This window comes from Grus americana, chromosome 4 (assembly GCF_028858705.1).
Source record: "Grus americana isolate bGruAme1 chromosome 4, bGruAme1.mat, whole genome shotgun sequence".
NCBI classification, from domain to species: domain Eukaryota; kingdom Metazoa; phylum Chordata; class Aves; order Gruiformes; family Gruidae; genus Grus; species Grus americana.
In genome coordinates this window covers 63236100-63261856 of record NC_072855.1, presented here as the reverse complement: position 1 = coordinate 63261856, position 25757 = coordinate 63236100, and the positions used below count along the sequence as shown (strand labels likewise).

At 47.4% G+C, this 25757-nt stretch overlaps 3 protein-coding genes across 10 annotated transcripts in view; 2 read left to right on the top strand and 1 right to left on the bottom strand.

Annotated features, from left to right (window-relative positions):
• Positions 1 to 9861, top strand: part of TMEM150C (transmembrane protein 150C) — a 25049-nt gene extending 15188 nt beyond the window's left edge. For 5 of the 6 annotated variants that reach the window (XM_054823676.1, XM_054823673.1, XM_054823677.1 and 2 more), the window contains 3 exons: positions 1188 to 1315; positions 3697 to 3874; positions 7486 to 9861. In XM_054823676.1, coding sequence (XP_054679651.1) covers positions 1188 to 1315; positions 3697 to 3874; positions 7486 to 7694 — 515 coding nt within the window. In that variant the 3' untranslated portion in view covers positions 7695 to 9861. The remainder of the gene's footprint in view (positions 1 to 1187; positions 1316 to 3696; positions 3875 to 7485) is intronic. The other variant, XR_008576816.1, reaches the window with a different exon arrangement.
• ENOPH1 (enolase-phosphatase 1) lies at positions 9841 to 20676 on the bottom strand. The gene is made up of 6 exons (XM_054823672.1): positions 20462 to 20676; positions 16602 to 16703; positions 15625 to 15827; positions 13211 to 13343; positions 12822 to 12945; positions 9841 to 11809 (listed from the first exon to the last, which is right to left on the bottom strand). Exons 1-6 carry the CDS (start codon positions 20543 to 20545, stop codon positions 11670 to 11672), a joined length of 786 nt encoding a protein of 261 aa, XP_054679647.1. The 5' UTR covers positions 20546 to 20676; the 3' UTR covers positions 9841 to 11669.
• Positions 20615 to 25757, top strand: HNRNPDL (heterogeneous nuclear ribonucleoprotein D like). 3 transcript variants are annotated; one of them, XM_054823670.1, is made up of 9 exons: positions 20615 to 20669; positions 21201 to 21342; positions 21936 to 22104; positions 22193 to 22354; positions 22632 to 22763; positions 22883 to 22997; positions 23831 to 23998; positions 24217 to 24313; positions 25489 to 25757. In XM_054823670.1, the coding sequence occupies exons 2-8, from the start codon at positions 21254 to 21256 to the stop codon at positions 24285 to 24287; spliced, it is 906 nt and encodes a 301-aa protein (XP_054679645.1). In that variant the 5' UTR covers positions 20615 to 20669; positions 21201 to 21253; the 3' UTR covers positions 24288 to 24313; positions 25489 to 25757. The 3 variants fall into 3 exon arrangements, 2 of the variants coding, with proteins under 2 accessions (XP_054679645.1, XP_054679646.1); XR_008576814.1 differs by lacking the exon at positions 20615 to 20669 and adding an exon at positions 24697 to 24800 and having other exon boundaries at positions 21164 to 21342; XM_054823671.1 differs by lacking the exon at positions 20615 to 20669 and having other exon boundaries at positions 21108 to 21342; positions 24697 to 25757.

Genomic DNA, 25757 nt, shown 5'->3' with positions numbered 1-25757 from the left:
TTCAGGAGCCTGTCCTGTAGCAATAAAAATGAAAAAGTTCCTGCACGTGAGCTCAAGTAGTCATAGGGTGGCTGTCCCAAACAATTTCCTGGGGATGAAAACCAGAAATTTTCTTTTTTTTGAGGGGGAACAAAGTTCTTTTGTTTACAAGTATTTGGAGTGGATTGATTCACTGGAGCGAATTGTGAGAGAGTAAATTCAAACATCTTTTGCAGTTCAGATAAAAGTGAATATTTTTCACTTACAGTGCCCTTATTCTTCTAAACAATGTTTTTGGTATTATACCACGGTTTTTGTGGAAAATATAGATCTAATTTGCTAATGCAAACAATTTGCAACAATACGACCTGCGTGCTATCAATTTGAGCATAAACATAAAAAGGTTTTCAGCAGCAACCAGCAAATTTCCCTGTTCACCTAAATTGCTTTTTAGTGGTCTGGTTTGAATCCCATCTGAAGGCCAACTGATTGCCTGGCTTTCTGTGTTGTTCTATATAGTATTCCCTAGGGAGGGCAAGAATATACAGTGTGACTATCTCCTGTGGTTATGTCATATCATATGGTATATCATAGCGCTTGGGCTAATTGTAAGCTTGGAAGGACTACTTTTCCAGTCTTTGCTGAAAATTAGTGCAATATTTTGGCTTATGTTCATGGCACCAGCAACTTGTTCCAGAGGAAGAGAAGAAGCAGTGAGCATTATGGTATAACCTGCAGAAATATGTATGTGCCATTCATACATTTTTCTAATACAGGTGGGGTTTGATGTTCCTCCTCCAAGAGAGCTCAGTGCTCATGAGTGGAGTGAAACTTGATGCAAGGCCAGCTGCTGCAATGTGAATGCATGGTGTGTATGTGATAGACTACGTGCTGGGAGCTTCACAGGCAAATAGGAAAGTGCTCTTCTTTCTCCCAGAAAATTTGCAACCCAGCTCTTAGACAAAACATCATGAGAAAAGGAAGTGTGAGAGCTCGGTGTAACCGGATTACAAGAGAAATGCTTCCTGTGGTTAGTCTTGTCTATGGCTAAGTGCGAGGGGGCCATGCAGAAGCACTAAGCTAGCTGGCCTGCAGTGAGTTCTCTTGTCTGGGTGGAAAGATGCTGAGGAGTCCATGACTCCCCAGCTAGGTGGTTACTGCAGCATGTTCTACCCTGTGATGCACCTTGCGTTCTGTTTCCTTCTCAGCACTTGTCGTGGCTGTCCTGCGCTTCATTCAGCTGAAGCCGAAGGTGCTAAATCCTTGGCTGAACGTCAGTGGCCTGGTGGCGTTATGCTTAGCCTCTTTTGGGATGACCCTACTCGGCAACTTTCAGGTACTGCCCTCCAGGCTTGGACTATTGTACCTGTGCTGTGAGGTTCCTGCTTTTCTAGCAGATCTGCTTAGGTCTTTGAACTACCTGTGATGTGAGCTCAGGAGATAATGTGTCTGGCTGTGCCCCAGCCCTCCTTGTACCTGTTCTGTCACCTCTATCTGCCACTTACAGGGCTCCAGTAAAATGCTGAGATGAAGGACCACAATCATTTTTCATGTATTCCCAGCAGGTTTTGCACCTGCATGCTTACAGTTGACCTGCCAAGAGCCAGAGCAGGGACCCTATTGAATCTCTTGAGCCCTGAAAATTGGCACAGATGGTCTTGGGTAAAAGGATTGAGCCTGAAGTTTATGTATGCATCTGTGCAAACAGATGCGCAGCTGCGCATACAGATTTAGCAGACAGTTCAGTGTCCTTCATTTAAAACAGATGTTGTTTAAATCTACCTCCTGCTTGTCCTCAGACTGGCCACGTGAGGGACCCACCAGAGGAGAGTGCTATGACTTCTAATGTGACGAGTGCCTGGATGAGGTCCCTCCAATTCTTGATCTGTTATGCAACATTATACAAACAAACAAGCTGTCAATGCCACAGTGTTGCTCTGTAGGGTTGGGTGTCCACTGTGATCATGTGTGTGTCTGTAGTGAAAAATCAAGGCATTAGTCAGTGGCACTTGGGTTTCCCCATGTCTTTGCTGTCTTTGATGCTCTGCCTCTCACTGAGGTGCAAGTAATGACTCCAATAATGGCAGGAACTGAGAAAGGTCTGTGTAGGCTGGCTTCTTTCCTGGCTTTGCAGGCAGGGAGCTGTTTTTCCTGCCAAAACAGAAAGATACTTGTTTTTGTGAAAAGTGAGTACCTGTTTGTACTGTGGAGCAGTTGCAGGAACTTTGTGTCCTCTACAGTTGCTTTTTTTTTTTTTTTTTTTTAACCTGGTCTTCCTAACTCCACAGCAGAAGCCAAAAACTCAGAGTCTTGTTTTTTCACAAGAGCTTCCCACCTAGGAACTATCAGGCATTTGTAACAGCCTTGACTAGGTGTGAGAAGAGTATTTCTAGTACAGGCAGGCAGTAGGAAGCAGTTTCAACCTCTCCTTACTTTTTTTCACTCCTCAGAGCACATTATTGTTATTTAAAAGTGGATACTTTGAATCCTGCCTGGTTATAAATTCTGAACTAATTATCCAGTCCTTGTTAGTTACCTGTATCCTTGTTTAGGTCTTTTGCCAAACCATGAAAGCATGTCATAATCAGACCTTAGTCAGTGCTTTTCCCTGCCTGACTGCTAAACTGAATGTGGCATTAAATCATGTTTCTGGAAAATTACAGATTGGATGTATTACAGGGCCATTATGGCTGGGAGTCCCTTGCAGTGCAGGCAACCTTGGGAAAGTCAGTTCAATCCCTTTTTTGCCCATACTATGATTTGGACCTACCCTTGAAAAAAACACCTCAAGTTAGGGAAGAAAGGAGAGAGATCAGTGGAGGCACAGTAACTAGACTGTTATCTTGTAGGTTGCATCTTGTTTGATGGGAATTTGTTAAATCACCGAACAGGAATCAAGGCTGCAGGGACGAATTACAGTCTGCTGGTTTCTTTTCTGTAAAAGCCTCAGAGGCAGAGGGAAAAGGGAAATTGTTTGGCTTAAGTTTTGTGCATGCTGAGCTTTCTAAATAGATTTGCAGCCTCAAGGGATCTCTTTGCAGATTCTTGCTCATTGAACCTGGCTGTCCTTTTGCCTTGCACTATTGCACAGTCCCTGAGCCCCATGAGACACGGGAGCCCAAGGAACAGAGAAACACTTGCACTCCAGAGAGATTGGGTTCATGTTGCCTTAAACCCCAATGGCTGAGGATGGGCAGGAGCAGGAGAGGGGACAGGCATTAAAGCTTTTTGGTGGGAGAAACTTGCCAAACCAGGAGCATGTGTCTCTGTTTTGGCTTAGCAGAGGTGTCAGGGCTCTGGCTACCAGGGCTCCATGCAGCTGGCACTGAAGGTTGCACAGTTTGCTTCCATTGCAGGGAGCTGTAGAAGACCCCAGCAGGTTGTCCTTGCTTGCCCTGGCCATCACATCAAGCCAGGCAAGGATTTATTTCTGAACTCTGCATCAATGAGTCTTGAGGGAGCTGTGGAAGCAGTCCCCAAGCAACTGCATTTTCCACTGTGCTTGGGCTTTGGGCAGAAGATCTGCTTGACCATGACAGCTGTCAACTCATCTTGGTTATGTTACATCTTACACCTCTGCCAGAAGAAATGATACAGCATCTCTGTCTCACACCCCAGTGATTCCCACTCTCTTCTATTCCACCCCAGCAGCAATCCAAGGTAGCTAGCAGATAATTCCTGTTGCATCCAAACAATCACCATTTTGTTTGTTCCTAGCTTTCCAACGATGAGGAGATCCACAATGTGGGCACATCGCTGACCTTTGGCTTTGGGACCTTGGCTTGCTGGATCCAGTCTGCCCTCACCCTCAAGATCAACCTCAAGAACGAGGGGCGGAAAGTCGGGATTCCACGAGTTGCCTTGTCAGGCAGCATCACCCTCTGTGTGGTGCTCTGTATCCTTTTGTCCCACTCCCTGGAAAGCCAGGTATCATATGTGTCCCACACTCTCTGCAGCAGGGAATGTTGGCTCTTCTCACATATGTTGTAGGATCTCAAAGCACTTAGGAATGCTACTCAGCTTGTCTTCATGGCATGATCCTGTTTTACCAGGATGCACTGCTTCACAGATGGGCTCAATTCCTTCATAAATGTTTCTAAAATTTCTTAGTGATATCCAAAGTGGTTACAGTATTGAATAGTATCTGTGTGATTTAATGGCACCACTGCTTACTTACACAGTAGCATTTAAGTTTATGCTAAATATGGAGATAAAAATTCTCAGGAGAACAAAGGAACAAGGGAAGAAATCAGGTTTCTGAAGATGAGAAGATTTTGATGAGTTTATTGAAATGCTTCAGGGTGCTACATCCAGTTCTGACTTTTAGGATGGTTATCACAGTCAAGAGCTGCTGGGCCATGTGGACTTCAGGTAAGACTAGGTGCTTTACAAATGGGATTTGGGCTGTGGAGTCTGTGGTCACTCAGACTAGATGTACATGTGGCTTTCTCTCCAGCTTGTGCCTGTCAGCCCCACTCCAGCCCTTCTGTTTGCACCAGCACTCATGCCCTGGGTGTTTGTTTAGGGTGGATTCATTCACTGCATAGTTGCATCAACATTAGTGCTGGGATAAGCTAGAGGGCGGGAATAAATGGTGAGGAATAAGCTAATCCCCCTCTTTGGGGAACAGCCTGTTCTTAAAACGTTCCTTAAGACAATGTTTTGAACACTTCAGCCAGTGTCCAGAGGAATAGCATATTGGTGCGAAGATGTACCATCAGTCACCTCTTAAGCTTCCTTGGTAAAATTTGTAGCTGAGCATCATGTTTTGGTGTACCTAACATGGGATTTTGCCTGGTTCTTGTGGTGCTCTCTTCCTCCCCTTGCCCCAAGCCCATAGCTCCCTCCAGGGTGGGTCTTGGGTAGGGCTGGGCTTCTGACTTTGAGAAGTCCTGGCAGTCTGGCGAAGTTCCCGCTGACTGGAAGAGGGGGAACATAACCCCCATTTTTAAGAAGGGAAAAAAGGAACACCCAGGGAACTACAGGCTGGTCAGTCTCACCTCCGTGCCTGGCAAGATTATGGAGCAGATCCTCCTGGAGACTATGCTCAGGCACATGGAAAAGGAGGTGATTGGTGACAGCCAACACAGTTTCACGAAGGGCAAATCGTGCCTGACAAACTTAGTGGCCTTCTGTGATGGGGTTACAGTGTTGGTGGATAAGGGAAGGGCAACTGACGTCATCTACCTGGACTTGTGCAAGGCATCTGACACTGTCCCACATGACATCCTTGTCTCTAAATGGGAGAGACATGGATTTGATGGATGGACTGCTCTGTGGATAAGGAATTGGCTGGATGGTTGCACTGAAAGAGTTGTGGTCAGTGGCTCAATGTCCAAGTGGAGAACAGTGACGAGTGGTGTTCCTCAGGGGTCGGTACTGGGACCGGCACTGTTCAACATCTTTGTCGGCGACATGGACAGTGGGATTGAGTGCACCCTCAGCAAGTTTGCTGACAACACCAAGCTGTGTGGTGCTGTCAACATGCTGGAGGGAAGGGATGCCATCCAGAGGGACCTTGACAGGCTGGAGAGGTGGGCCCGTGTGAACAGCATGAAGTTCAACAAGGCCAAGTGCAAGGTCCTGCACGTGGGTTGGCGCAATCTCAAGCAAGACTAAAGGCTGGGTGAGGAATGGATTGAAAGCAGCCCTCAGGAGAAGGACTTGGGGGTATCGATTGATGAAAAGCTCAACATGAGCTGGCAGTGTGCGCTTGCAGCCCAGAAAGCCAGTCGTGTCCTGGGCTGCATCAAAAGAGATGTGACCAGCAGGTGGAGGGAGGTGATCCTGCCCCTCTACTCCGCTCTTGTGAGACCCTCACTGCATCCAGCTCTGGGGGCCCCAGTACAGGAGAGACATTGAGCTGTTGGAGCGAGTCCAGAGGAGGGCCACGAAGCTGATCAGAGGGATGGAGCACCTCTCCTGTGAGGACAGGCTGAGAGAACTGGGGATGTTCAGCCTGGAGAAAAGAAGGCTCTGGGGAGATCTAATTGCGGCCTTCCAGTACCTGAAGGGGGCCTACAGGAAAGATGGTGAGGGACTGTTTATCAGGGAGTGTAGTGACAGGACAAGGGGTAATGTGTTTAAGCTGAAGGAGGGTCGATTGAGATTAGATGTTAGGAAGAAATTCTTTACTGTGAGGGTGGTGAGGTACTGGAACAGGTTGCCCAGAGAGGTTGTGGAGGCCTCATCGCTGGAAGTGTTTAAGGCCAGGTTGGATGAGGCTTTGGGCAATGTGGTCTAGTGGAGGGTGTCCCTGCCCATGGGATGGGGGGTTGGAACTAGATGATCTTTGAGGTCCCTTCCAACCCAAACCATTCTATGATTCTGCTGTGCTGCTGTCTTCAGAGGTTTCTGCCAGGCTGGGAGCGGGAGCAGCAGGGTAAGCCAGGGTGTAGCTGCTCCTGTACTGACAATGCTGAGTGCTCCCAGCCCAGCCCTCCCCAGTCGGCTGCTTGGCACTGAAGGCCTAGGGCCCTCTGTGGAGGGGGGCAGGCAGAGGCCAGAGTCCTATATACCCCCTCACCCCCACTGACTTTGTAAAGGCTTGGGGCTGGCTTCCTGTCCCATGCAGCTTGTGCATAACCCTTGCATTACAGGGAACATAGGAGATCCTTAAAGCCAGACACAGAATGCTGTTTGCTGAAACAAAGCTTTGGTTGCTTACACTAAGCCCAAGATGAAAATTCTCCGATTACCTGTTTTGTGCAGTTAAAGCATGGGAGAGGCTGCTTGTGTCTTTGTTTTACCTGTGAAGATGTGTGATCCTGCATTCTTGGAGTGCAGAGGAAATCCTGAGAGGCAGGTCAGGAAAGTGTCTTCTGCTTTAGGGGACCTGAGAATTGCTTTTATGGAGTTCTCCAACACGACCTGAGGTGCAGCAGTTAAGACCCTGATGCCAGGCAGTATGTGGTCCAAGCACACGGGTACATGAGCTTGGAGGACCATTTCTGGCTCTGACAGCATTCTTTTTTCTTTCAGTATAACATGCCATACTGAGTAGACTGATGCATCCAGTTTTCACAGAAAGGCATGATTTTGCAGGTGATCTAAAGAGAATGAAAGATTACACAGTGTAGGTTGAAAGGTGTTCCCGTTGCCTGCAGTGCAGAGATCTGATCCAATTCCTGCTGGGAGGCTCCTGGCAGGTACAGGCCCACAGCCAGACCCCAGCTTACTGGCTCTGTCACTGTCTAGTTCGATGTTCAAGCAAGTCATTGACCTCTCTGCGCTTACATCTTTCCCTCTGTAAATGTTTATCAGCCTGAATTTGGATAAGGAAACCCTGGTCCATATAGGAGAGCTGCTGCACTCTATGGGCATTGTGGGGACACCTGACATCCCTTCCATCTCTGGCACCACATTCACGCTCTCCTGATGATGGCTGGCTGGGTTGACTGTCATCTGGGTGACTTTGTTAAGATTTTATTGTCTTCCTTGTTGGCTTTCTCTCATCCTGGTCGGTGTCTCTGTTGCCACTAGTTCTCCTTGACTTTCCTCTTCCAGATTTCATTCTCATGGCGCAGGGCATCCACATGCATGCTTCCAGGATCCAGTGGGGCCTGGTGATGTGCTTCCTGTGCTACTTCGGTACCTTTGCAGTGGAATTCAGGCACTACAGATTTGAGATCATTTGCTCTGAGTACCAGGAAAACTTTCTGAGCTTTTCTGAAAGTTTATCAGAAGCCTCCGAGTACCAGACGGATCAGGTGTAGCCTGTCCTCTGGCAGCGGGGGAGGGGGGCAGGTGTGGTCTTATGAGTTAAACATGACCTCATTTACACTTTTTTGATGAGTTTGTTTTCGTGTGCAATCATGATCGTATTGCCAAAGGGCTCTGAGGGTGGCTGTATCATTAAGAGCCAAACAAAAATAGCTGTCTGCTGGAAGAGGAGTGGATCCTTCTCTGCAATAGCATGAAAGAGCACAAGCTGTTTAGTTTGTGCTACCAGAGACTCTTTCTGAGTGGCTCTGTCACACTCTTGTTCAAAACATTCAACAGCCAGTCCTTGTGAGGCCCCTCCAAGACAGGCACTCCTCAGCCTGCTCTGCAGAGAAGAAGGAAACGGACTTCTCCACCTAGTCTTCAGGAGTTGCCAGTTCCAGAGTAACCAGACTGCATCTTTTGTGTTTCTTGCATTGTTTTTTTTGCTGCCAACTGATGTAACTTAGTAGGGTGAGAAAGAACACCTGTTTCTTCTGAACTTGGAGTTGGGCAGTGGAAGACACCAACTGACTGGCTTTTATGGTGAGCAGGCAGGCATTTCTTCCAGCCTGGAAAGCAGCCAACAGTAAAGCTGTGTTTGGGAGAAACTGTGCTGTCATCAAGAAGCAAGACTTGGCCAATGTTGCCTTGTGGCTGGACAGTCCGTCCTTAGGCCAGAGGAGATAAAACAGTGGGGTGCTGTGCTCGGCTTCGTGTTGCAGACTCAACAGTGGGGACTGGTGGAAGTGAGGTGCTGAATTAAGATGGGAATGCCTGCGTGCTCTGAAGATGAACCAGAAAAGGCTGCTGTTTGTAAGTATGTAGTGCTTCCACCACATATCATGTGTAATGTTTCAAAAGCTTTTTTTTTGTTCACTGGGGGGGGAAACATTGTGTTAGAGACACTGGGTTCGCCTGCAATGAGAACAGAACCTCTGCAGGTGGTTCTGGGCATAGGGTTTGGTTTTGCTCTTTGTGTGCTTAGAAGTCAAACTTCAGACATGTTGACACTAGGCCTGGGCTCTGGACCCCTCAGTGTGGCCAGCTGTCCCAAGTGGAGTCTGCCACAGGTTTAAGCGGGCTTCCAAGGTGCAGGGAAGCAGTTCTGCCCTGTAAGTTGGGTGATACGGCCTGAGGGATGGAAGTGCAGGAAGGGGAACAGCACAACCAGAAGGGCTTCTCGCTCCCTGAAGGGAGGTTTTCAAAGAGAACTGTTTTCAAAGAAAAAGCAGAAGTTCAAAGCCCCTGTTTGAAAACCTGATTTTGGGAAGGCTGCTGTATTGGCTGGGCAGGGGAGTGATGGGAGTTGCTTCTCATGAACATGGCTCCCGTTTTCCTCCACGAATCAGGCTCAGCTTAGGTTTGCATCTTGTCTGAGCTGCAGGAAAATAAGCAGAAATTAAAATGGTGGCAAAAGCATTTTAAGGGCAACTCGTACTGCACTGTGGTGTTTCTGGCAGAGAGGGAAAAGGCCTGAAGGCATTCAGTCTTCTGCAAAGGTCAGAGGCATCTCCTGAAAGGAGAAACAGTTGAGAGAAACTTCTGTCAAAACTAATGTAAGTAGAAAACTTTCAGCCAGTCCTTTATCTTCCAAAAGATTCCAAAATTTCTCAGGCAGCTGTTTATAAATCCAGAGCATCTCCAGCCAATGGAGGGTTGTCATTGGACTCCTGAAGGCCTCCTCCTTGTAGCTATGTCATGAGTGGGAAGCTTTTCTGGAGAGACATGCCAAGGGTAGCCCAAGGGCACAGCAGTGTAAGGCGCAGGGCTCCCTAGCAGCCCATCCAGGGAGCTCCTCCTGGGCGAGGGCAGGAGGGAACAGCCTGGAGAAGATGCAGGTAGGGATCCTCTTATACAGACACACACACTCAATGCATATGGAGCACAAAATAGCAATTTGTTTTAAGGGTGTTTTACTGTAAATAGTCCACAGTGACTTTTTTAAAAAAAATATTGTTTCAGTTTATCATTTTATATTTTGTAATTTTATCAAAGGAAAAAAAGATTATGTTTGTAATTTTTTTCTTTCTCACCTTTTCCTATATGCAATCCAAACTGAACTGCAGGTTTTTGGTGATAACATTTCTTAGAGTATTTCTAACCACATTTCAGCACAACTAAATGACAACTGATATACACTGAAACATGACCACTAAATAAAGTGCTTTTATGGAGAAAGTGAGTTTTATTTTTGTCCCCTACCCCACGCGTAGCTTTCTGATGGCAAAGGCAAAACAGAAGGCATTTACAGTGTCAGGATTAAAATTAACACTTAAGGAAGCCAGGGACTATTCAGCCATGCAGATACATTTATTGTAACAGTGCTAATTAGCAGGCTCTTTCTAGGAGGAGGATCACACTCATTACATAGCCCAGAAAGGCATCCAGACTAGCTGCCTCACAGCCTTACCTGCTACCATCAACGTCTTAGAAGGGCAATGCTAGCATGTGGTTTCCTCCAAAAATGCCTGTCTCTTGCTTTTCTCTACACAGCAGTCTCCCTCAACAGGGACAGCTGTAGGCGTAGATCAGAGCTCAGGAAGGCAATACGTGTGCTAGTATTCTATTTTGGATGTCTGTGAGGGCAAGCTCAAGCACAGCCACGCAGAAATGAGTAAGTAGCAAGGGACACCCATGCATGAAGTGCCAGCAGCAGGGAACTGGGGTTTCAGACTCTGCCTCCACTATTACTAGATATAACCTAGCTGTGGCTATCACTCCTGCACCCCCACTGAGCCCCTACTGAAATTGTAAGATGGTCAGGGAGGTAATACAACTTTCTTGGCAGGATAGGGTTGTCTGCTTTAAAGAAAGGACCAGGGAGGGCAAAAGCAGGAAAACAAAGTGTTCACAGCTTTAAAAAAAAAAAAAAATTAAAATTTGCCTTTAGGTGCTGGGATCATTAGTGATGGACAGGAAGGCCTAAATACTGGGATGGAGTGAACACAATGAAAGCAAAGTTCTGTTTTTATTTACTACATTAGGAAAAGCTCCATGACCATCTGATATAAATTGGCACAATTTAGGTAGGGTGGGTGAAAAGGGCAGGGCTTTAATTATTAAATGCAGCAGGATGTGTCCCTCAAGAGTAGTTGTTTGCCAAGGTTTGCTCACAGCTGACCAGTGCTATGAATGTGTGACAGGGTGATGTTGGCTGTTGAGAAGGGGCTCCATGGGTTAGTGCTAAGGGAGATACTTCAGAAACATGGTCAAGCTGACTTTGGTGTTCAGCCAGTGGGATCCCAAGCCCGGCACCATGATGCTGCAGTGAGGTGGGTCTAGAATTTAATTTGTAAAGCTATATTTATATATACACTCCATTCTGGTAGGCTGGCTGTGTAGCTCTAAGCAGCTTCCATGTGCAAGTTCTACTGTTTCGTACCTAGACCTGCTGTGGATATAGCCAAGATTTAAGTTGTTCCTTGTCTAAAGAGCTTGCCTGCAGCAAGGGCTGGCTTTTTCTGTGGCAGCCCAAACCTACTGTATTATAGCCCACAACTGGCATTTTCCTTTGGACATCCTACCCCCCATAACTTTGATAGTTTTTCTGACTTAGCTAGCAACCCCACCAACAGGGAGAAGCTCACGTCCCTGGAGGTCCCTCTGGGACAGGTGGACACCCACTTTGTTTGCAGACTCTAAAAATGACAGAGCTCATGGTGGGACGTCTCAGCACCAGATTTCAATGGGTGAGTCTGAAGGAAGCATCCCCTGAGCTAATTGCGAGCTGGGAAAGGGTAGGAACAGCAGGGCTCATGGGTGCTGCTTCTCACCCTGTTCCCAGCTCCAGCTGGATGCTGCAGGCCTCTTATTCGACTGCAGAAGGGACCCCACACCACATACACTCCATCCATACCTGCCTGCACTAGTTGTGGGTCCAAGACATGATGTGGGTTTGGTTTTAAATTCTGACTATGGACAGTTACCTAATGTTACACAAGGACAATTCAGGTGAAGCACAGTCTTTTGTCTGTGCACCGCCTTCCCTAAGTGGAGGAAGGCAGGAAAAGTTCGGTGAAAGATGAGATGAGGCTGTAATATGATTTCTCATCGTCTGTCAGTCCTGCGTTGCCTGGTCTGATCACCACAGCTACGTGAGTATCCGCTTCCTCAGCTGCGTTGGCTTCTGAAACAAACAGAGGTGGGTAGAGTGGAGATGAGATGTGCTTACTGACCTCTCCACGTGAGGGTCTTTAAGGCTTGAAGATGTCCCATAATGGTTGAGACAGCAGTGTTTGCACGTGGTGTTGAAGGGCTCCTGGCAGACCTGATGTGGATGACTGTAGCCGCTGCATAATGCGAGTGGATGGGAGCTGGCTGCCTTGCCATCTCCTCCCCTCTCCCAGCTGATGGCTGTCCAAGGCACTGTGCAGGCAGCATGCACCAGCAGCTCAATTCCTTTCACAGAGAAGCTGGGCAGTGGTCGGGCTGTGGCATTAGCAAGTGTGACGCCCCATGCCAGGCATCACTTCTCACAAGGCCACAGAAAGATGATACAGGGAAAATGAGGTAACTGCAAGCTCCCACCACCTCTGCTACCAGGGCTGGGGAGGAGGTAAGGGCTAACTCCTGGGGACTGAGCTGGCTTAGACTGAGATCACAACCCAGTGCCATTTCTGCCAGAAAGACATATCCAGCAAGGGCAGGAAATTAAATTAGCTTCCTGACCCTGGCTTTTCAGGGATCAAGTCTTTGCAACCAAAATGTTTTCTTGCTGCTGAACACAACCTAATGGTAAGCGGCACAAAGAACCAGCCACTTGCACGTGCCATGTAGCAGCACAGCAGACATTGCCCACTTCCCTGAGCACAGGTCATGAAAATCACTGACCCTGTTTGTAACTGGGGCATGCCAACTGCTTCAGCAAATGCTCCACTCTGCTTTAAGTCTCTCCTTGCTTGCTGGTGCAAGGGCAGGTTTTCTATTTGACTTATTTTTCCCTCACTGCAGCACTGTTTACAGATACTCCACTGCTGTGTGAGAGTCTGGATGTATATGGAAGGAGCATGGCAGCAGCTAGGGGATGCTACGAAGCAAGACAGTCTGCAGCATTTCTGGGGTGCTTGTGACAAGTCACCAGCATGTGTTTAAAGAGCACCTGCCTCCCTCGCACAGGTGAGAGCCAGCAGGACACCTACCTTGAGGGACATCGGTCAGGAAGAGGATGTTGTTAGTAGCGCACCCAATACTGGCAGCAATCCTTCTGTAGCTCTCGCTTTCTACCTTGGGGCCTATTTTGGTATCAAAGTGGCCATCAAAGAGCTGAAAGAGAGAGAAAAGCAAAGGCAGTTGCTGAGTGCCACCTCGAGAGCAGAGCTAAACCTCACTCCTTTCTGCCATGGTACTGGAGGGCCGATACAGCCATGCTCGCATACTCAACTGGCTGAGCTTAACTCCCGCAGGTCAAACCCACTGCCCCGCCTTCCTGTCCCAGACTCTATTCACAAAGCATTATGGCACAGGCAGTTGTGGGAGGGAAGCACTCTGCAGAGCAAGAAGCTGTAAGGAAGGTGGTAAGGTTATCTACCTCTAGGATATCACCTTCTGTAGAGTATCCAAACAGAAGCTTCTGGGCTTCAATGCTGCCTGAGGAGTAGATATAGACCTTCATCCCCGCTTCCCGCCACTTCCGGATGGCTGGAACCACGTCCTCGAAGATTCTGGAGCAAAACAGGGCAGCAGGTAAGGGCAAACCCCGAGGCACTTGCTGGGACACCTTTAGCCAGGCACTGTGACAACTGTCCCATTAGTTTGCAAAGGGACGTCATTCTCAATCTGCTCAGGGCTCCTGCAGCTAGGGAGTCTATTTCAACAGCAGGTGGTATATTCTTAGCTCCAGCCAACTGAGCAGCTCATTGACTGCTACACAGACAGCAGCTCTGATGAGCTGTTTCAGACATTTGGCAGGACTTTCTCCAACCCCTTCAACTTGGAGAGGGGAGGAAAGGTTGAGGCTCCGACTAACTGCCAGGTAGTAGCTGCCCAAAGACAAGCCCAGCAGCGGGGAGCAAAGCTGTGGGGAGAGGGAAGGAGGACCAAAGCTAAGGCAACTGCTGCATAACTCCTAACAGACATGTTTGTTGGTTCTCTCATACCCTTCTCATTTATTTAATGAGACCTCTCCAGTGCTGCACTTAGATGTATGTAAAAGCTCTTTGTATGCAAAGGACATTTACAAGATGAGCGATGTACTGGGGGAAACTGAAGGCTAGAGGATGCTCAGGAGGGAAGAAGTGAGGCTGACAATAAGTCCCTCAATAACACATGTGATGGTTGATAAGGAAAGGCCACAGCCTCAGAAGGGCAGGGAGGGTGTTTGAGTTTGATATGGCAGAAGGATAAAGAGAGGAGCTGGAGGACATATAGCCTGGGAACCGAGTTTTCATCCCAGTCGAAATTGTAGCCTTCCCACCTGCACTGCACAGCTCTGGGTGGCCACTTGGGCCAAGGCCCAAAGGTACTGCCCCGAAAAGGGGATCTGAGCACCTTAACACCTGAAGAAAGAGGACTCCAAATAAATGCAAAAGGAGGTGTTGGACTGAGTTTTGCAGACTTGTAGCAATCAGCTGGCCCCTTCTTCATCTCCAGTTTCTTGGCCATCTGTTCAGGGCCTTGTTATGTTACATATTTAAAAAATAAAAGTTCACTTTTTTTCATAGTTATTAAATGTCTCTGGTCTCAGCTGAAAATATTTTGAGGTTGCACGGCACCTGCCGGAACTCTCAGCCAGTCTCATGTTTTCACATGCTGAGTTCAGTGCCTGGATTTCAGACACTGATGTGCCAGATACAGTTGGGCAAGGGGGAGGCTTTAGAGATCTCACTCCTTGGAAGCTGCCACGCAGCAAGGCTAGCTCCACAGGTTTTGGGCCACTGTCAGACAATTAGCCCTGTTTTGAAAAAGAAAACCAACAGGATGGCTTTCCCTCTTGACTTGCTTTTGGGTTTTGTTGCTTTCTCTGGCAGATATTTACATTTTCCTGTGAGCTCTTTTTCTTCTTCCTCATTCTTCCTTTGGCAAAACACGTTGTGAACTTAATGGTTTGTTTTACTTCCTGAGGAACTTGAAATGCATAGTTTAACCAAGTATCTCTTGACCTAAATAAGAAGATCAGGCTTAACTCCAGTTGTCCTTGCTTATGTACCCTTATGTTGTGGCTGGAACATAAAGAGCAGCCTGAAGACAAACAGAAGTGGAAAGGCAGGAGGAAATAACTGAAAGGACCTGACCCTGCAACCCTGGCTTGTTTAGGCTTGTTCCAAAGTGTGAGTGCAATTCAGGGATAAAAAAAAATACAAGACGGAGAAATGTAAGAGGTTCATACTCGTGCTTCAGTCTCTTGGTTTACCAAGAAATTTCTGTAGAGAAATATTGAGACATTTTCTGAATTTTTAATGCAGAAGATAGTTGTCCCAGATGAATGTTCTGCTGGTCACAGGAGCAGAATCTCCCTGTGTCACACCTCCGTTACCTTGTTCTGTTTCTCAGACCTTGTCTCCTTTACGAACCCTACCCTGGTGGCTGGAGAACTGGCTGTTCTCCAGCATGTACCTGTCAATTATTCCTTAAGGAGAAACACCCTCACTTGTCATCTTCCCAGTGGGGACTGAGACAACTTGTTCAATCCCGAGGTTACTGTAAGCTTTTGGTTCCCTAGATCCAAAGATTAAGCTCAATGGAATTGTGTTTCACTACATGATCAAGTTTGAAATGAAGTGTTTGCAGTTAGTTCCACAACAGCAGTGGCCTAGCTTAAGCCACAACTGAACATAAATGTATTGGCTTCTCCACCAAGGTAGCAATCCTATTTGCATTTGTATGTGGGGCTGTTTCCAGGAATACCTTATGAAGCTATTCTGCTAACAGACATCTAGGAAAGATGTACCCCATACCTGCCCCAGGGAAAGGGGCACACAATTACTCACACACACAGTTACTCACTCTCCTTTGACATGCCCGGTTGCATAGGCTGCCCTCCACATGTGACCCTGCAGCTGCTTCAGTGCTGTGGTCTTCCTGTCCAGGGACATCTGCCAGTGCACGTTGTCTACAACTGCCTGGATGACCCGCTCCAGCTCTTCTTCCCCGTTTCCACTCTCCAAAGGGATCGGCACGGCCCCATCCAAACTGGAGTCCTCCTGAGCCTGGAAATCATCCATGATAAAAACAGGTGAGGGAAAAGATGGAGCAGTCTCAATATCTCAATTTAGAAAAGGGGTCTAACACCTGCATCAATCCACCTCTGTGTAGGGGACAGCTTCAACTGCCCTTCATATGAAGGGTTACAACATTGATTGAATGCTTTTCTCAATGGGAAATTCAGACTTCAGTAGTGTCTAGAAACACTTGCTTGGACTGTACTTTACAAAGCCAACAATTAGCATACTGTAGCTGTATTGTAAATACTCTAATGAGAATTATACTCGCTTAAGTATTTAATTACTGAAATTAAGGCAAAGAAGCAAATGCATCTGTTGGCTTCAGACAGCCATAGGTCTCAAATTGATACTGTGTCCCTGTGCAGAGGCAGGATATGCTGCCCTGTGCAGGACAAGTACTCTGCCATCCCTTCATGCTGCTTCCCAAACAGGCACCTGGAAGCTGCAGCTGGTGGATTCAGCAAGGGCACAGTGCAGGCACAAAGCTGAAAAGACATGGTTCAATACCCACTCAGGGGCTGTGAACACCAAAGCGAGCTGAGGGAAGCAGTTGAGCTGCTGCCTACCAAGCACCAGCCCTTCCCCAAGCACAGCCTCAGGGGTTGGGTGAGGGAGAATCAGCCTGTTGAGGCAACCAGCCTCTGTGGGGGGCAAAGAGAGGTATGGGCTCATGTTGGGTGACTGGGGGAGACCGAGTGACCTGAAGTCTCAGGCATGCTGTGAAAAAACCATACACATGGCATAGCTCCATTACTTAACCTGTTTCCTTAGAAGTCCGATGTCCTGCTGGCACTCCTCCTCCTCCCAGTGAGCGCGCAGATACTCCTTCACATTGTCTTTGATGTAAGGAAACAAGGTCTCCTGGCAGCACACAAGAAAACAGGCAACTCCTTTAACCTGGCAGAGGTAAGGCAGCTTGCTTTTAAAGCAACCGTTTGCACATGCTGGTATGTACGGTTATTTTCCCCACCTGAGCTTCCCCTACAGTGCTGCAGTTTGCAAAACTGCCTGCCAATGGTGTCTGCCTGGTCGCAGGCCAGAGCCAACCTTGGGCCAAGATTAGTGCAGGAGGATTCTTTGCCCAAATGCTTATGTAGCTGCAATTTTTAAATCCCAGGATGGAAAGGTGGGTGATAACTTTTCCTGGGCTTGCCAAAAAAATGTCTCAAATGGCAGATGTGACCCCAAGTTCCCATCAGCTGAGGAGTACAAGGCTGACTGTGTATGTACTCTGAACTAACAAGTTATACTACTCTATTTTTAATGGGATGCTTCTCCTAACCAAGGTCATTCTGAAAACACATCTCAACTTCTCACCAGAGCTAGCGGACCTTTTTAAAAAGAAAAGTCTAGCCCAGTGACACTGAGCTCCACAGGACATTCTTGCAAATGAAATGAAATGGGGTTAGGGAAAAGTGCCAGAGGAGAATTACAAACCTTCCTGGAGATGCCAAGGGCAACCAGAAATAATTACAAATTGCCGTCATTAGTGGTATTTCACAACTGAGAAGCCACAAGCAGCCGCCAGGATGGCATCTCTGGGTGCAGGAAGAGCCTCAGGACAAGGGGAAGGGCAGGGAGCTCCTTCCTTTGGGTACAGAACCAAACTTTTGTTAATCGAAAAATCTGGGATGGAGCAGAGATGGGAGGAAACTAGCCTGAGCTCATCTCTCCTCAAAAAATGGCCAGTGGTATTTTTCTTCTCATTGTATGTCACCTTTAACTTGTTACTGAATTAAGAAAACAGTGGTCTTGAAAGTGTGATGTGGTGGCAGAACTGCAGGATTTTCTATTACTCCAATATTGCATTTTCCATGTTGTATATTTTTAAAACAATGTAAATTTAGGGGAAAGGAAAATCTCTTAAATGCCTACAAAATTACCACAAACTTGTCTAAGGAAATCAACAGCCTTGTAATACCCCCAGTTACTTTCTCATTTCCTTTACTTGAGCTTAGTTGCTTTCAAGCTTTCTTTTAAATTGTAGCGGAAATTAAAGAGTATCCACTGGGAAATGCAACCAACCCAGTGACTTGGTTTAACTTCCCTTACAAGTTGGATGTCAAAAGGTCCCAAGTGCTTTCCAAAAGCAGTATTTCATGCTCTTGTGCTGGCAAAGAAAAACTTCCAAACGGCCTCCAAAAGCGCGGTGTATTCTGTGATTCAGTGGATTTTAAAAGGATAAAAGCCTTGGCCCATTGGCAAATGCATCCATCTGGTCCAAGAGGGGACACCCATGTGACAGCTGGAGTGGTGGACAGACAGTGGAACAGATGATTTACTGATGTCAGGAGTGATCCCAGGCAATTATGTACTATGTTTAAAAGGCCATGAGTTTGTGTGGAAGAAAGACTCCTTGCATCCTGCAAGGAAATGCCTCCATCACTAAGACTTCAGCTTTCAGTAAAAATTGGTAGCTGCAAACTCTTGAATAGGTTTAACCCACTTCTCTTTTATCTTGGCTAGCAGGAGACCTAAACCTGCCTGCTGTGCACAGCTCCCATCACTCTGTCCATCTCCTCTGCATGCCGAGGAGAAGGGTGCTATCACCACACCACACTGTCGGACAGCCAGGCTCCTCAGCGATGTCCAGCCCCAGATGTGGCTGCTCTGACACAGCTTGGCAGGATGGAGAAACAGCCATCAGCAAACAGCTTGACAGCCTGCCTAAGCCTTTGCAACTGCTCACAGCAATGTTAAACCCAGTATAGAAAGGGTGGTATTTTTACTGTCAGTAGACACCCACATAGCACGTTGTACTTAGCACTTACAAGATTTCAAGCAACGAGGGTCAATTTCCCTCTCAATGTCCATGCAAACTGTCACAAAGTTCAGTGAAAAATCTGCTCTTTTACAGGAGATCTGGCAAATCCCAGGGGATGTAGTTTATCAAATTACATCTCTCCCCTGCCATCTACTTTTCTCTGCCAGGGTGGACCTAGCAAAAGAGAAGACTTGGTGACCTCTAACTAGGGGTCACCAAATATTGTCTTTTCTGGTATCTTTCCTTAATCCACCCATTAACTGGCTCATCCTATTTCCTTACTTTGCATATTCAATAATCCTAATAATAAAGAAGGGATTAAATAAAATCCTTTAATATTAAAAAATAAAATGCCTGCAGAACCAACAGTGGACCTTTTAAGGGAAATAGAAATTATGGAGATTAACTGAAAGTCCAAGTGAAATAACTTGTTTAAAGCATTTTCAGGATTTCCAACAAACTGAGTTTTATTGAAAACTGTAACTCATTTGGCCTCCCTGCAACAGAAAGACTTTGAGTAGGAAACCATCTCAGGCGTATTGCACATTATTTGCACAACAGCAAAACGGATTCAAGGTGGATATATCCAACTTTGTTGCTCTGTTAGATGTTTAGTAAGAAATCCAAGCTGTTCAAACTGTTTAAATTGAAAGATATTGAGTGGAGGGATGCAGCTGTAATGCCATCTAGACCTGAAGTTTCTTCAAGAGCACTGAAAGAACATGGACAGAAAAGATGTAGGTCATGTTGTTCATCTGTCAAACTGTGTTACCAGAGACACCTAGAAAGCCTGGCAAGGCTTCTGCCCATCATGGAGGTCACAAAGCACCTTCGTAAACTACTGGCAAAAAAGATCCACCAAAAGCTATAACATCTCATGGAGAAATACAGGTTAATGGCAAGAATGGAATGATTCCATTCGACATCTTAAACACAAACTGCTCTCTCCTGTGAAGCACATGAGCCTGGTTAGGGATGAAAACCTCTTGGAGAGGAGGGACCTGCATATTTTAATAGCATATTTACAGTTGTTTGTCCTGATGCCTCTTGCTGGCCTTACAGACTTCCCAGTCCCCTAGCTTCTGCACCCAAATCAACATTTTCAATAGCCTAAAGTCTCCTCCTAGGCAAGGGAAGCAAGGGAAGCTGCTTATACGTATTTGCTGTTAGTACAATCCTTTTAATGTACACTTGATGCGCTCTCTGTGCTACCCTCTCCCTATACTGGTCCTGTGCATGCTGGAGGAAGGACATACATCTCTGGTGACACCAGAGGCATCTGACTGTACCACCCTTTTGAAGTGAAAAGGCAGTGGATAACCACAGGATAGTACTTCAGGCTCTCTGCTAACTCGGGTGAGGTGCTGCAGCTCCAGCCATCTGAGCAACAGTGATGCTCGAGGGCATTTCCTAAATGAGGCTGAGCGAACTCCAACTGCCCTATATCCATGAAAAAAAAAATCATTTACTGAACTTCCCTGGATCTGAATAGTTCCCTGTTCCCCTGCCCACAAAAAAGGCAGGCGATCGGTTAAAGGAGACATATTTTTTCGTGAGCATTATTCAGAAAAACACAGAAAATGTGTCACGGTTTTATGCTTCTGAAGGAAACTCGGGCCTGCCCTGCGCAGGGCTGCAGCGCTGGGAGAGGCGCTTCTTCCCCGCAGAGGGGCCGTGCCAGCGAAGGGGACTTGCGGTCACAGAAATCTGGCCGGCGCAGCGTGCCCGCCCCGACTGCCACGGCTGGGGGGGGAATCATGATAGTAACAGCGATGCTAACGGAGCCCCCCGGCAGCGCCAGCAGGGCTCTCGGCCGCGTGGGGAGGCCGCTGCCGCCCTCCCCGCCGGGTCTCACCTGGACGAAGGCGATGGGGGTGGTGGTGCCCTCGATGTCCAGCAGGATGGCGCGCACCTCCACCGGCACCGGCAGCACGCCCATAGCGGTGGCACGTGGGGCGCGGGGCGCACCGGGTGAGCGCGGCGGCGGGGGGCGCTCCGCCCTGCGGCTGCGGCTGCGCGGGGGGGCGGGCCGAACCGTGCCGTGCTGCTGCGGACCGCGGGAGGTGAGTGCGGCGACGGCGAGATCCCGGCGGCGGGGAGTGCCGCGCCAGCTGTGCCCGCCCCTCGAGCGCCCGCCCCGCCGCCTCCTGAACGGCGTTTTTGGGTTGCACGTTATCCCCCCCTCCGCCCAGCCCCGGCGCCGGTGCCCGCCTGTCCCGGTCCCCTACTCCCCGTCCTCGCCCAGGGCAGCGACCGCCGCCTCGCTCCACGGCCCGCGGCGCGAAGGGTGCGGGGAGCACCAAGCACGCGGATGGGCGAGGCAGGCGGTGATGGTGGCTGCACACCGCACTCCGGGTACCGGGGCAGGGCACGGCCGTACCGGCGCCGCACCCGGAGCGGCCAGGCCGGGGCCTGTGCGCTCGGGGAGGACTGGCCGCCTGTCGGCGGGCGGGTACTGCAGCCCCGCTGGAAGCCGCCAGGGGTGCTGCGGCGCCGAGCGAGAGGGCGGCGCTGATTGGCTGCCGGTGCGGCTATATAAGGGCGGCGCAGGCGGTGCCCGGATCTCTTCCGCCGCCATTTTCTCGCCCGCGCAGGTCTCTGCTGTCTCCGCCGCTCGTTTGAGCAGTTCCGCCACCCTCGCCCCGCCATGGAGGACGCGACTGAGATGAGTGGTGGCCCGGAGGAGTTCGCCGAGGGCTCCAAGATCAATGCGAGCAAGAACCAGCAGGACGACGGGTAGGGCTGGAGGGGTCGCGCCTCTATCTCCCTCACCCGTCTTCCTGGGCCTTGGGGGGGGGGTGGGTGTCGGGCGCTGGGGGGGCGGGGCGGGATCCGGCGGGGCGGGGCCTCCCCCTCCCTACGCCAATGGCCGCGCCCGCCTTTGTGTCCCGAGCCGGTGACCCAGTTTCCATGGGGCGCAGGGGGTGGAGGTGGGACGCTGCCGGTCACGGGGCGTGACGTCACTGGTAGCCTATGGGGGCGCGCGCTGCTGGCGGGCTCGGGGCGGGGGGGGACGCGCAGACCCGGCCCACGTGTAACGGTGAGGCCGGGCCCGGACAGCCGCTGCGGCTTCCTTGGTGCTGCCCCTGCAGCCTGGAGCAGTGGGCGCGGCTGTTAGGCCCTGCAAGCCGAGCCGGGTGGCCGTGGCTACCTGATCGCCTTTGGCTTGCGGTGGCCATGAGTGAGCTTGCTCCGTGCTCCACGCGTGCGTTTGCATCCAGCCGTGTGCGTTTGCATCCAGCCGTGTGCGTTTGCATCCAGCCGTGTGCGTTTGCATCCAGCCGTGTGCGTTTGCACACGCGTATTCCTATGTACTTACTGCGTTTCAGGAAAATGTTTATTGGAGGCCTCAGCTGGGACACCAGCAAGAAAGACTTGACAGAGTATCTCTCTCGATTTGGTGAGGTTGTGGATTGTACGATTAAAACAGACCCAGTCACTGGGAGGTCGAGGGGGTTTGGGTTCGTGCTCTTCAAGGACGCTGCCAGTGTGGAGAAGGTGGGTGGATTTATTGTGAATCGATGGCACAAAGCCTGCCTGGGTCACTGTAGTGATCTGAGACTTTGTTTTCTTGTGTGCTGCTTAGGTGTTGGAACTCAAGGAACACAAACTGGATGGGAAACTAATAGATCCTAAAAGGGCAAAAGCTCTAAAAGGGAAGGAGCCACCAAAAAAAGTGTTTGTTGGTGGGTTGAGTCCAGATACATCTGAAGAACAGATTAAGGAGTACTTTGGCGCTTTTGGCGAGGTATAGTATGATAACATATAACAACAGCTCTGGTTTTCAAGTACAGTGTTGCCTCAGTCTTAAGACAGAAGATTTTTTTTAGGAGAGAGCTGGCTCAGGCTTACATAAAACTAGGAATTGTTGAAACTATATGCATGTTAATGATTCCATAGTGTGATGAGCTGATTTATAGCTGTCAAAAGCAGTTGGCATAAACATTGGACTGCTGAAGGGTTCTGGTAGCATAAAAAGTGGCTTACAGATTTCATGCGGTTTTGATAGGTACTTTTGATTTCAGATTGAAAACATTGAGCTTCCCATGGACACAAAGACAAATGAAAGGAGGGGCTTCTGTTTTATCACGTACACAGATGAAGAGCCAGTAAAGAAGTTACTAGAAAGCAGATACCATCAAATTGGTTCAGGCAAGGTACAGAAGCTCTTGTTCTTAGCATGTGAAATAAACAATCTCTGTAGGATTCCCTGAAAGCACCTCATAAAATTGAGCCTCGAAATTCTTGATGAGTTAAAGAATTTCTGTCTTTACAGTGTGAGATCAAAGTAGCACAGCCTAAAGAGGTATACAGGCAGCAGCAGCAGCAGCAGAAAGGAGGAAAAAGCAATGCGGCTGGTGGACGAGGAGGTGGAAGGGGGCGTGGACGGGGTGAGTGTTTGGGATGTTGAAATTGGTGTATATGCTTAAGTGTCTGTACCAAACACTAAGATATTTGTAGATATTCCAGGTTTTGGGCTGCATGCATATCTCATGTTTAAATTGAAGGTGGAAAGTAGCCTTTCAGTAAATGGTATTTTGATGATTGTGATTGCTTGTGGAAGCTTAAGAATCTCTTTTTGCTCTGCTTGCACTCAAGTGGTGAAGTGGCAAGCTGGATGTAGGGTGCTTTTGTATACCCACAGTTGGCAGCATAGCTAAATGGATAGTGCAATTATCTTTTCAGATGAAGGGATACCCTATTGGTTGGCTCTTGGGCGAGAAACCATGAGCTATTTGGTAAACAGGAAGACAGTCACTTTGCTACACCTTGCAAATAGATGAGAAACAATCAGCTGTTACTTTACAAGTTAATACATCTCAGTCTTAAAAAGTCAAGCAGTCACGACCAACACAATGCAGTAAAGCTGATCCTGTGGTATAACTTGGTGTTCAGGCAATTAAAGATCACAAATGGAAGTTAAGGGAGTACACGTAGTGTATGCCTTCAGCGTTGTGTTGTTTTGTTTTTCCTGTCAGTTTTATGAGCTGGACTACTTACTGTCTAACATTGTTGTGGGTGATAAGATCTTATTACCCATCTCTCATATGCAAATGAGATGCCTCAATTCTTTTTAGAAAATTATTTTTCTTGGGAAGGCAAGAGGATTCTTACAGGTAGTAGTTCTGGCATAGAAAGATTGCCATAGGAAGGTAGATGAAGTGATGTAGGAGAGGAGGAAATAATAAGTTCTGTAACTTATAAATGCTATATTTGGTTTCAGGTCAGGGACAAAACTGGAATCAAGGATTTAATAACTACTATGATCAAGGATATGGAAACTACAATAGTGCTTACAGTGATCAAAGCTACAGTGGCTATGGAGGATATGATTACTCTGGGTACAACTATCCCAATTATGGATATGGGCCAGGATACACGGATTACAGTGGTAAGTGGGTTTTAATCTCATTCCAGATAACAATAGCGTGCATCTTTAAACAGAGGCCTCTCTTAGTAACTTGTTCTGTAACACCTCTTATTCATAACACATGGCTCTAAAGAGTAGCCCTGTTGGTGTACTGTATGGGAACAATTTCTTTCAGAGTGTTAGATGTTAGTCTTGATGCTTCTGAGTTGTTTGTGTTCCCCCCTCCCTGTTCTCTACAGGTCAACAAAGCACATATGGAAAGGCATCTCGTGGTGGCGGCAATCACCAAAACAACTACCAGCCGTACTAAAGCAGTACCTATACTTGAGGAAACAGGTGTGTACATGAGTGCAAGGTCTACTCTGAGTATGTCTAATCTAATTTAAAGATCAATAGACAAATGAAGAGTAAAAACTTGCATAGCATGACTTTTCCTTTAATTAAGCTTTTGTTAACTTTAAAAAATACTTTTTTTTTAAAACCAGCTTTGCCTACAGTGTCTATAGATCTTTAACTTTGTAAAAACGTGACTTTATCTTCTTTAGTACTTCAGAAAAACATAAGAGTTTTTCTGTTTTGCGTTGTGTACCAGGTGGTCTAGAGGAATAATTAAACTTATTAGAAGTATTAACAGGTAAAGTACTGAAATGGGTACAACTTAAGGAAAACAAGAATGTTGTCTTCTAACTCTGACATTATACCTTGTTTGTACCCGCCAGCGGGAACTTCATTGCAGGCCGTGTGTCACCCTGACCACGTCTATCTCTGGGGTCGCACGTTGCAGGCAGAGCGCAAGGCATACACCAGAAAACGCTGTCCTGTGGTATGGTCTCTTCCAACTTCATGTACCAGCGTAAAGATTAAAGTGGAAAACTTCAGACTTTGGCTTCTTTTTTTTAATCTTTTTGGAGATTAAGTGTCTTAACTTAAATGGTTTTTTACAGGAGTTAAAGTACATAAATGCCTTTACAGCTTAATCATTTGGTCTTCTGTTTAGTGTTGTATTTCAATTGTGGAACCTCATTTTAAGTGTGCATTCTTTAAGATTTAATGCTTGCTTTTTTCTTTTTATAGCTAATAGTGAAATCTGCAAACCAAAACGAACTTTTAAATCTGGAAAAACATTAAAGATCATATGCACGTGTACCAAACTAAATTGGCCTGACTCGTGTTTGCACAGCAGTCATTTAGATGGATAAACAAATAATTGGAAACCCTTTTGGCAGTCTTTCCAGTGGAAAAAAACTGATCCAGAGCCTGATTAATAGTCTAAATTGGATGTGTTTTTGTTCTGGAACAGCTTCCTAAATGGGCTGAATGGCTATATTTGGGAAGATAAATTACTGATGGGTAACAAAACCTCTTGTGTTACCTTAATAAATATGCATATGATCTTTAACAATGAAGAAAGGAATATATAGAAGACTTAAAGCAGTTCATGAAAATGGACCTTTTAACGATTCTTGTAGTAACTTGCACAGATCTAACAAACATTTTTTCTTGGTTTTTAGGTAGAGATACTGCAACAAAGCCATCTTGCAGCGCATCGTGAGTGAATGGAGGGTGGTCTCCGTGAGAGGAAATGACTATTTTGTAAAAGACTTTTAGTGTACGACACAACTGTGTCCAACTGTACATAGCAGCTGACTAGTTTTCTTTTATGGTTTTTACTTTCTTTTTGCCATTCATGTTATGACACAATGTGGACTTGTGTTTATACAAACTTTATTTGTATAATTTCATGTTAAAGGATTCTCTAATAAATGCTTACTTAAATGAA

Excerpts from the sequence above, each read along its gene's own strand:
- ENOPH1 (XM_054823672.1), bottom strand. The coding sequence starts at position 20,545 with ATGGGCGTGCTGCCGGTGCCGGTGGAGGTGCGCGCCATCCTGCTGGAC. Across the intron at positions 15,828-16,601 it reads TCGGACTTCTAAGGAAACAG|GCTCAGGAGGACTCCAGTTT; the intron begins GTTAAGTAATGG and ends GATGATTTCCAG. Across the intron at positions 13,344-15,624 it reads ACCGGGCATGTCAAAGGAGA|AATCTTCGAGGACGTGGTTC; the intron begins GTGAGTAACTGT and ends GTTTTGCTCCAG.
- HNRNPDL (XM_054823670.1), top strand. The coding sequence starts at position 21,254 with ATGGAGGACGCGACTGAGATGAGTGGTGGCCCGGAGGAGTTCGCCGAG. Across the intron at positions 22,355-22,631 it reads ACTTTGGCGCTTTTGGCGAG|ATTGAAAACATTGAGCTTCC; the intron begins GTATAGTATGAT and ends TTTTGATTTCAG. Across the intron at positions 22,998-23,830 it reads TGGAAGGGGGCGTGGACGGG|GTCAGGGACAAAACTGGAAT; the intron begins GTGAGTGTTTGG and ends ATTTGGTTTCAG.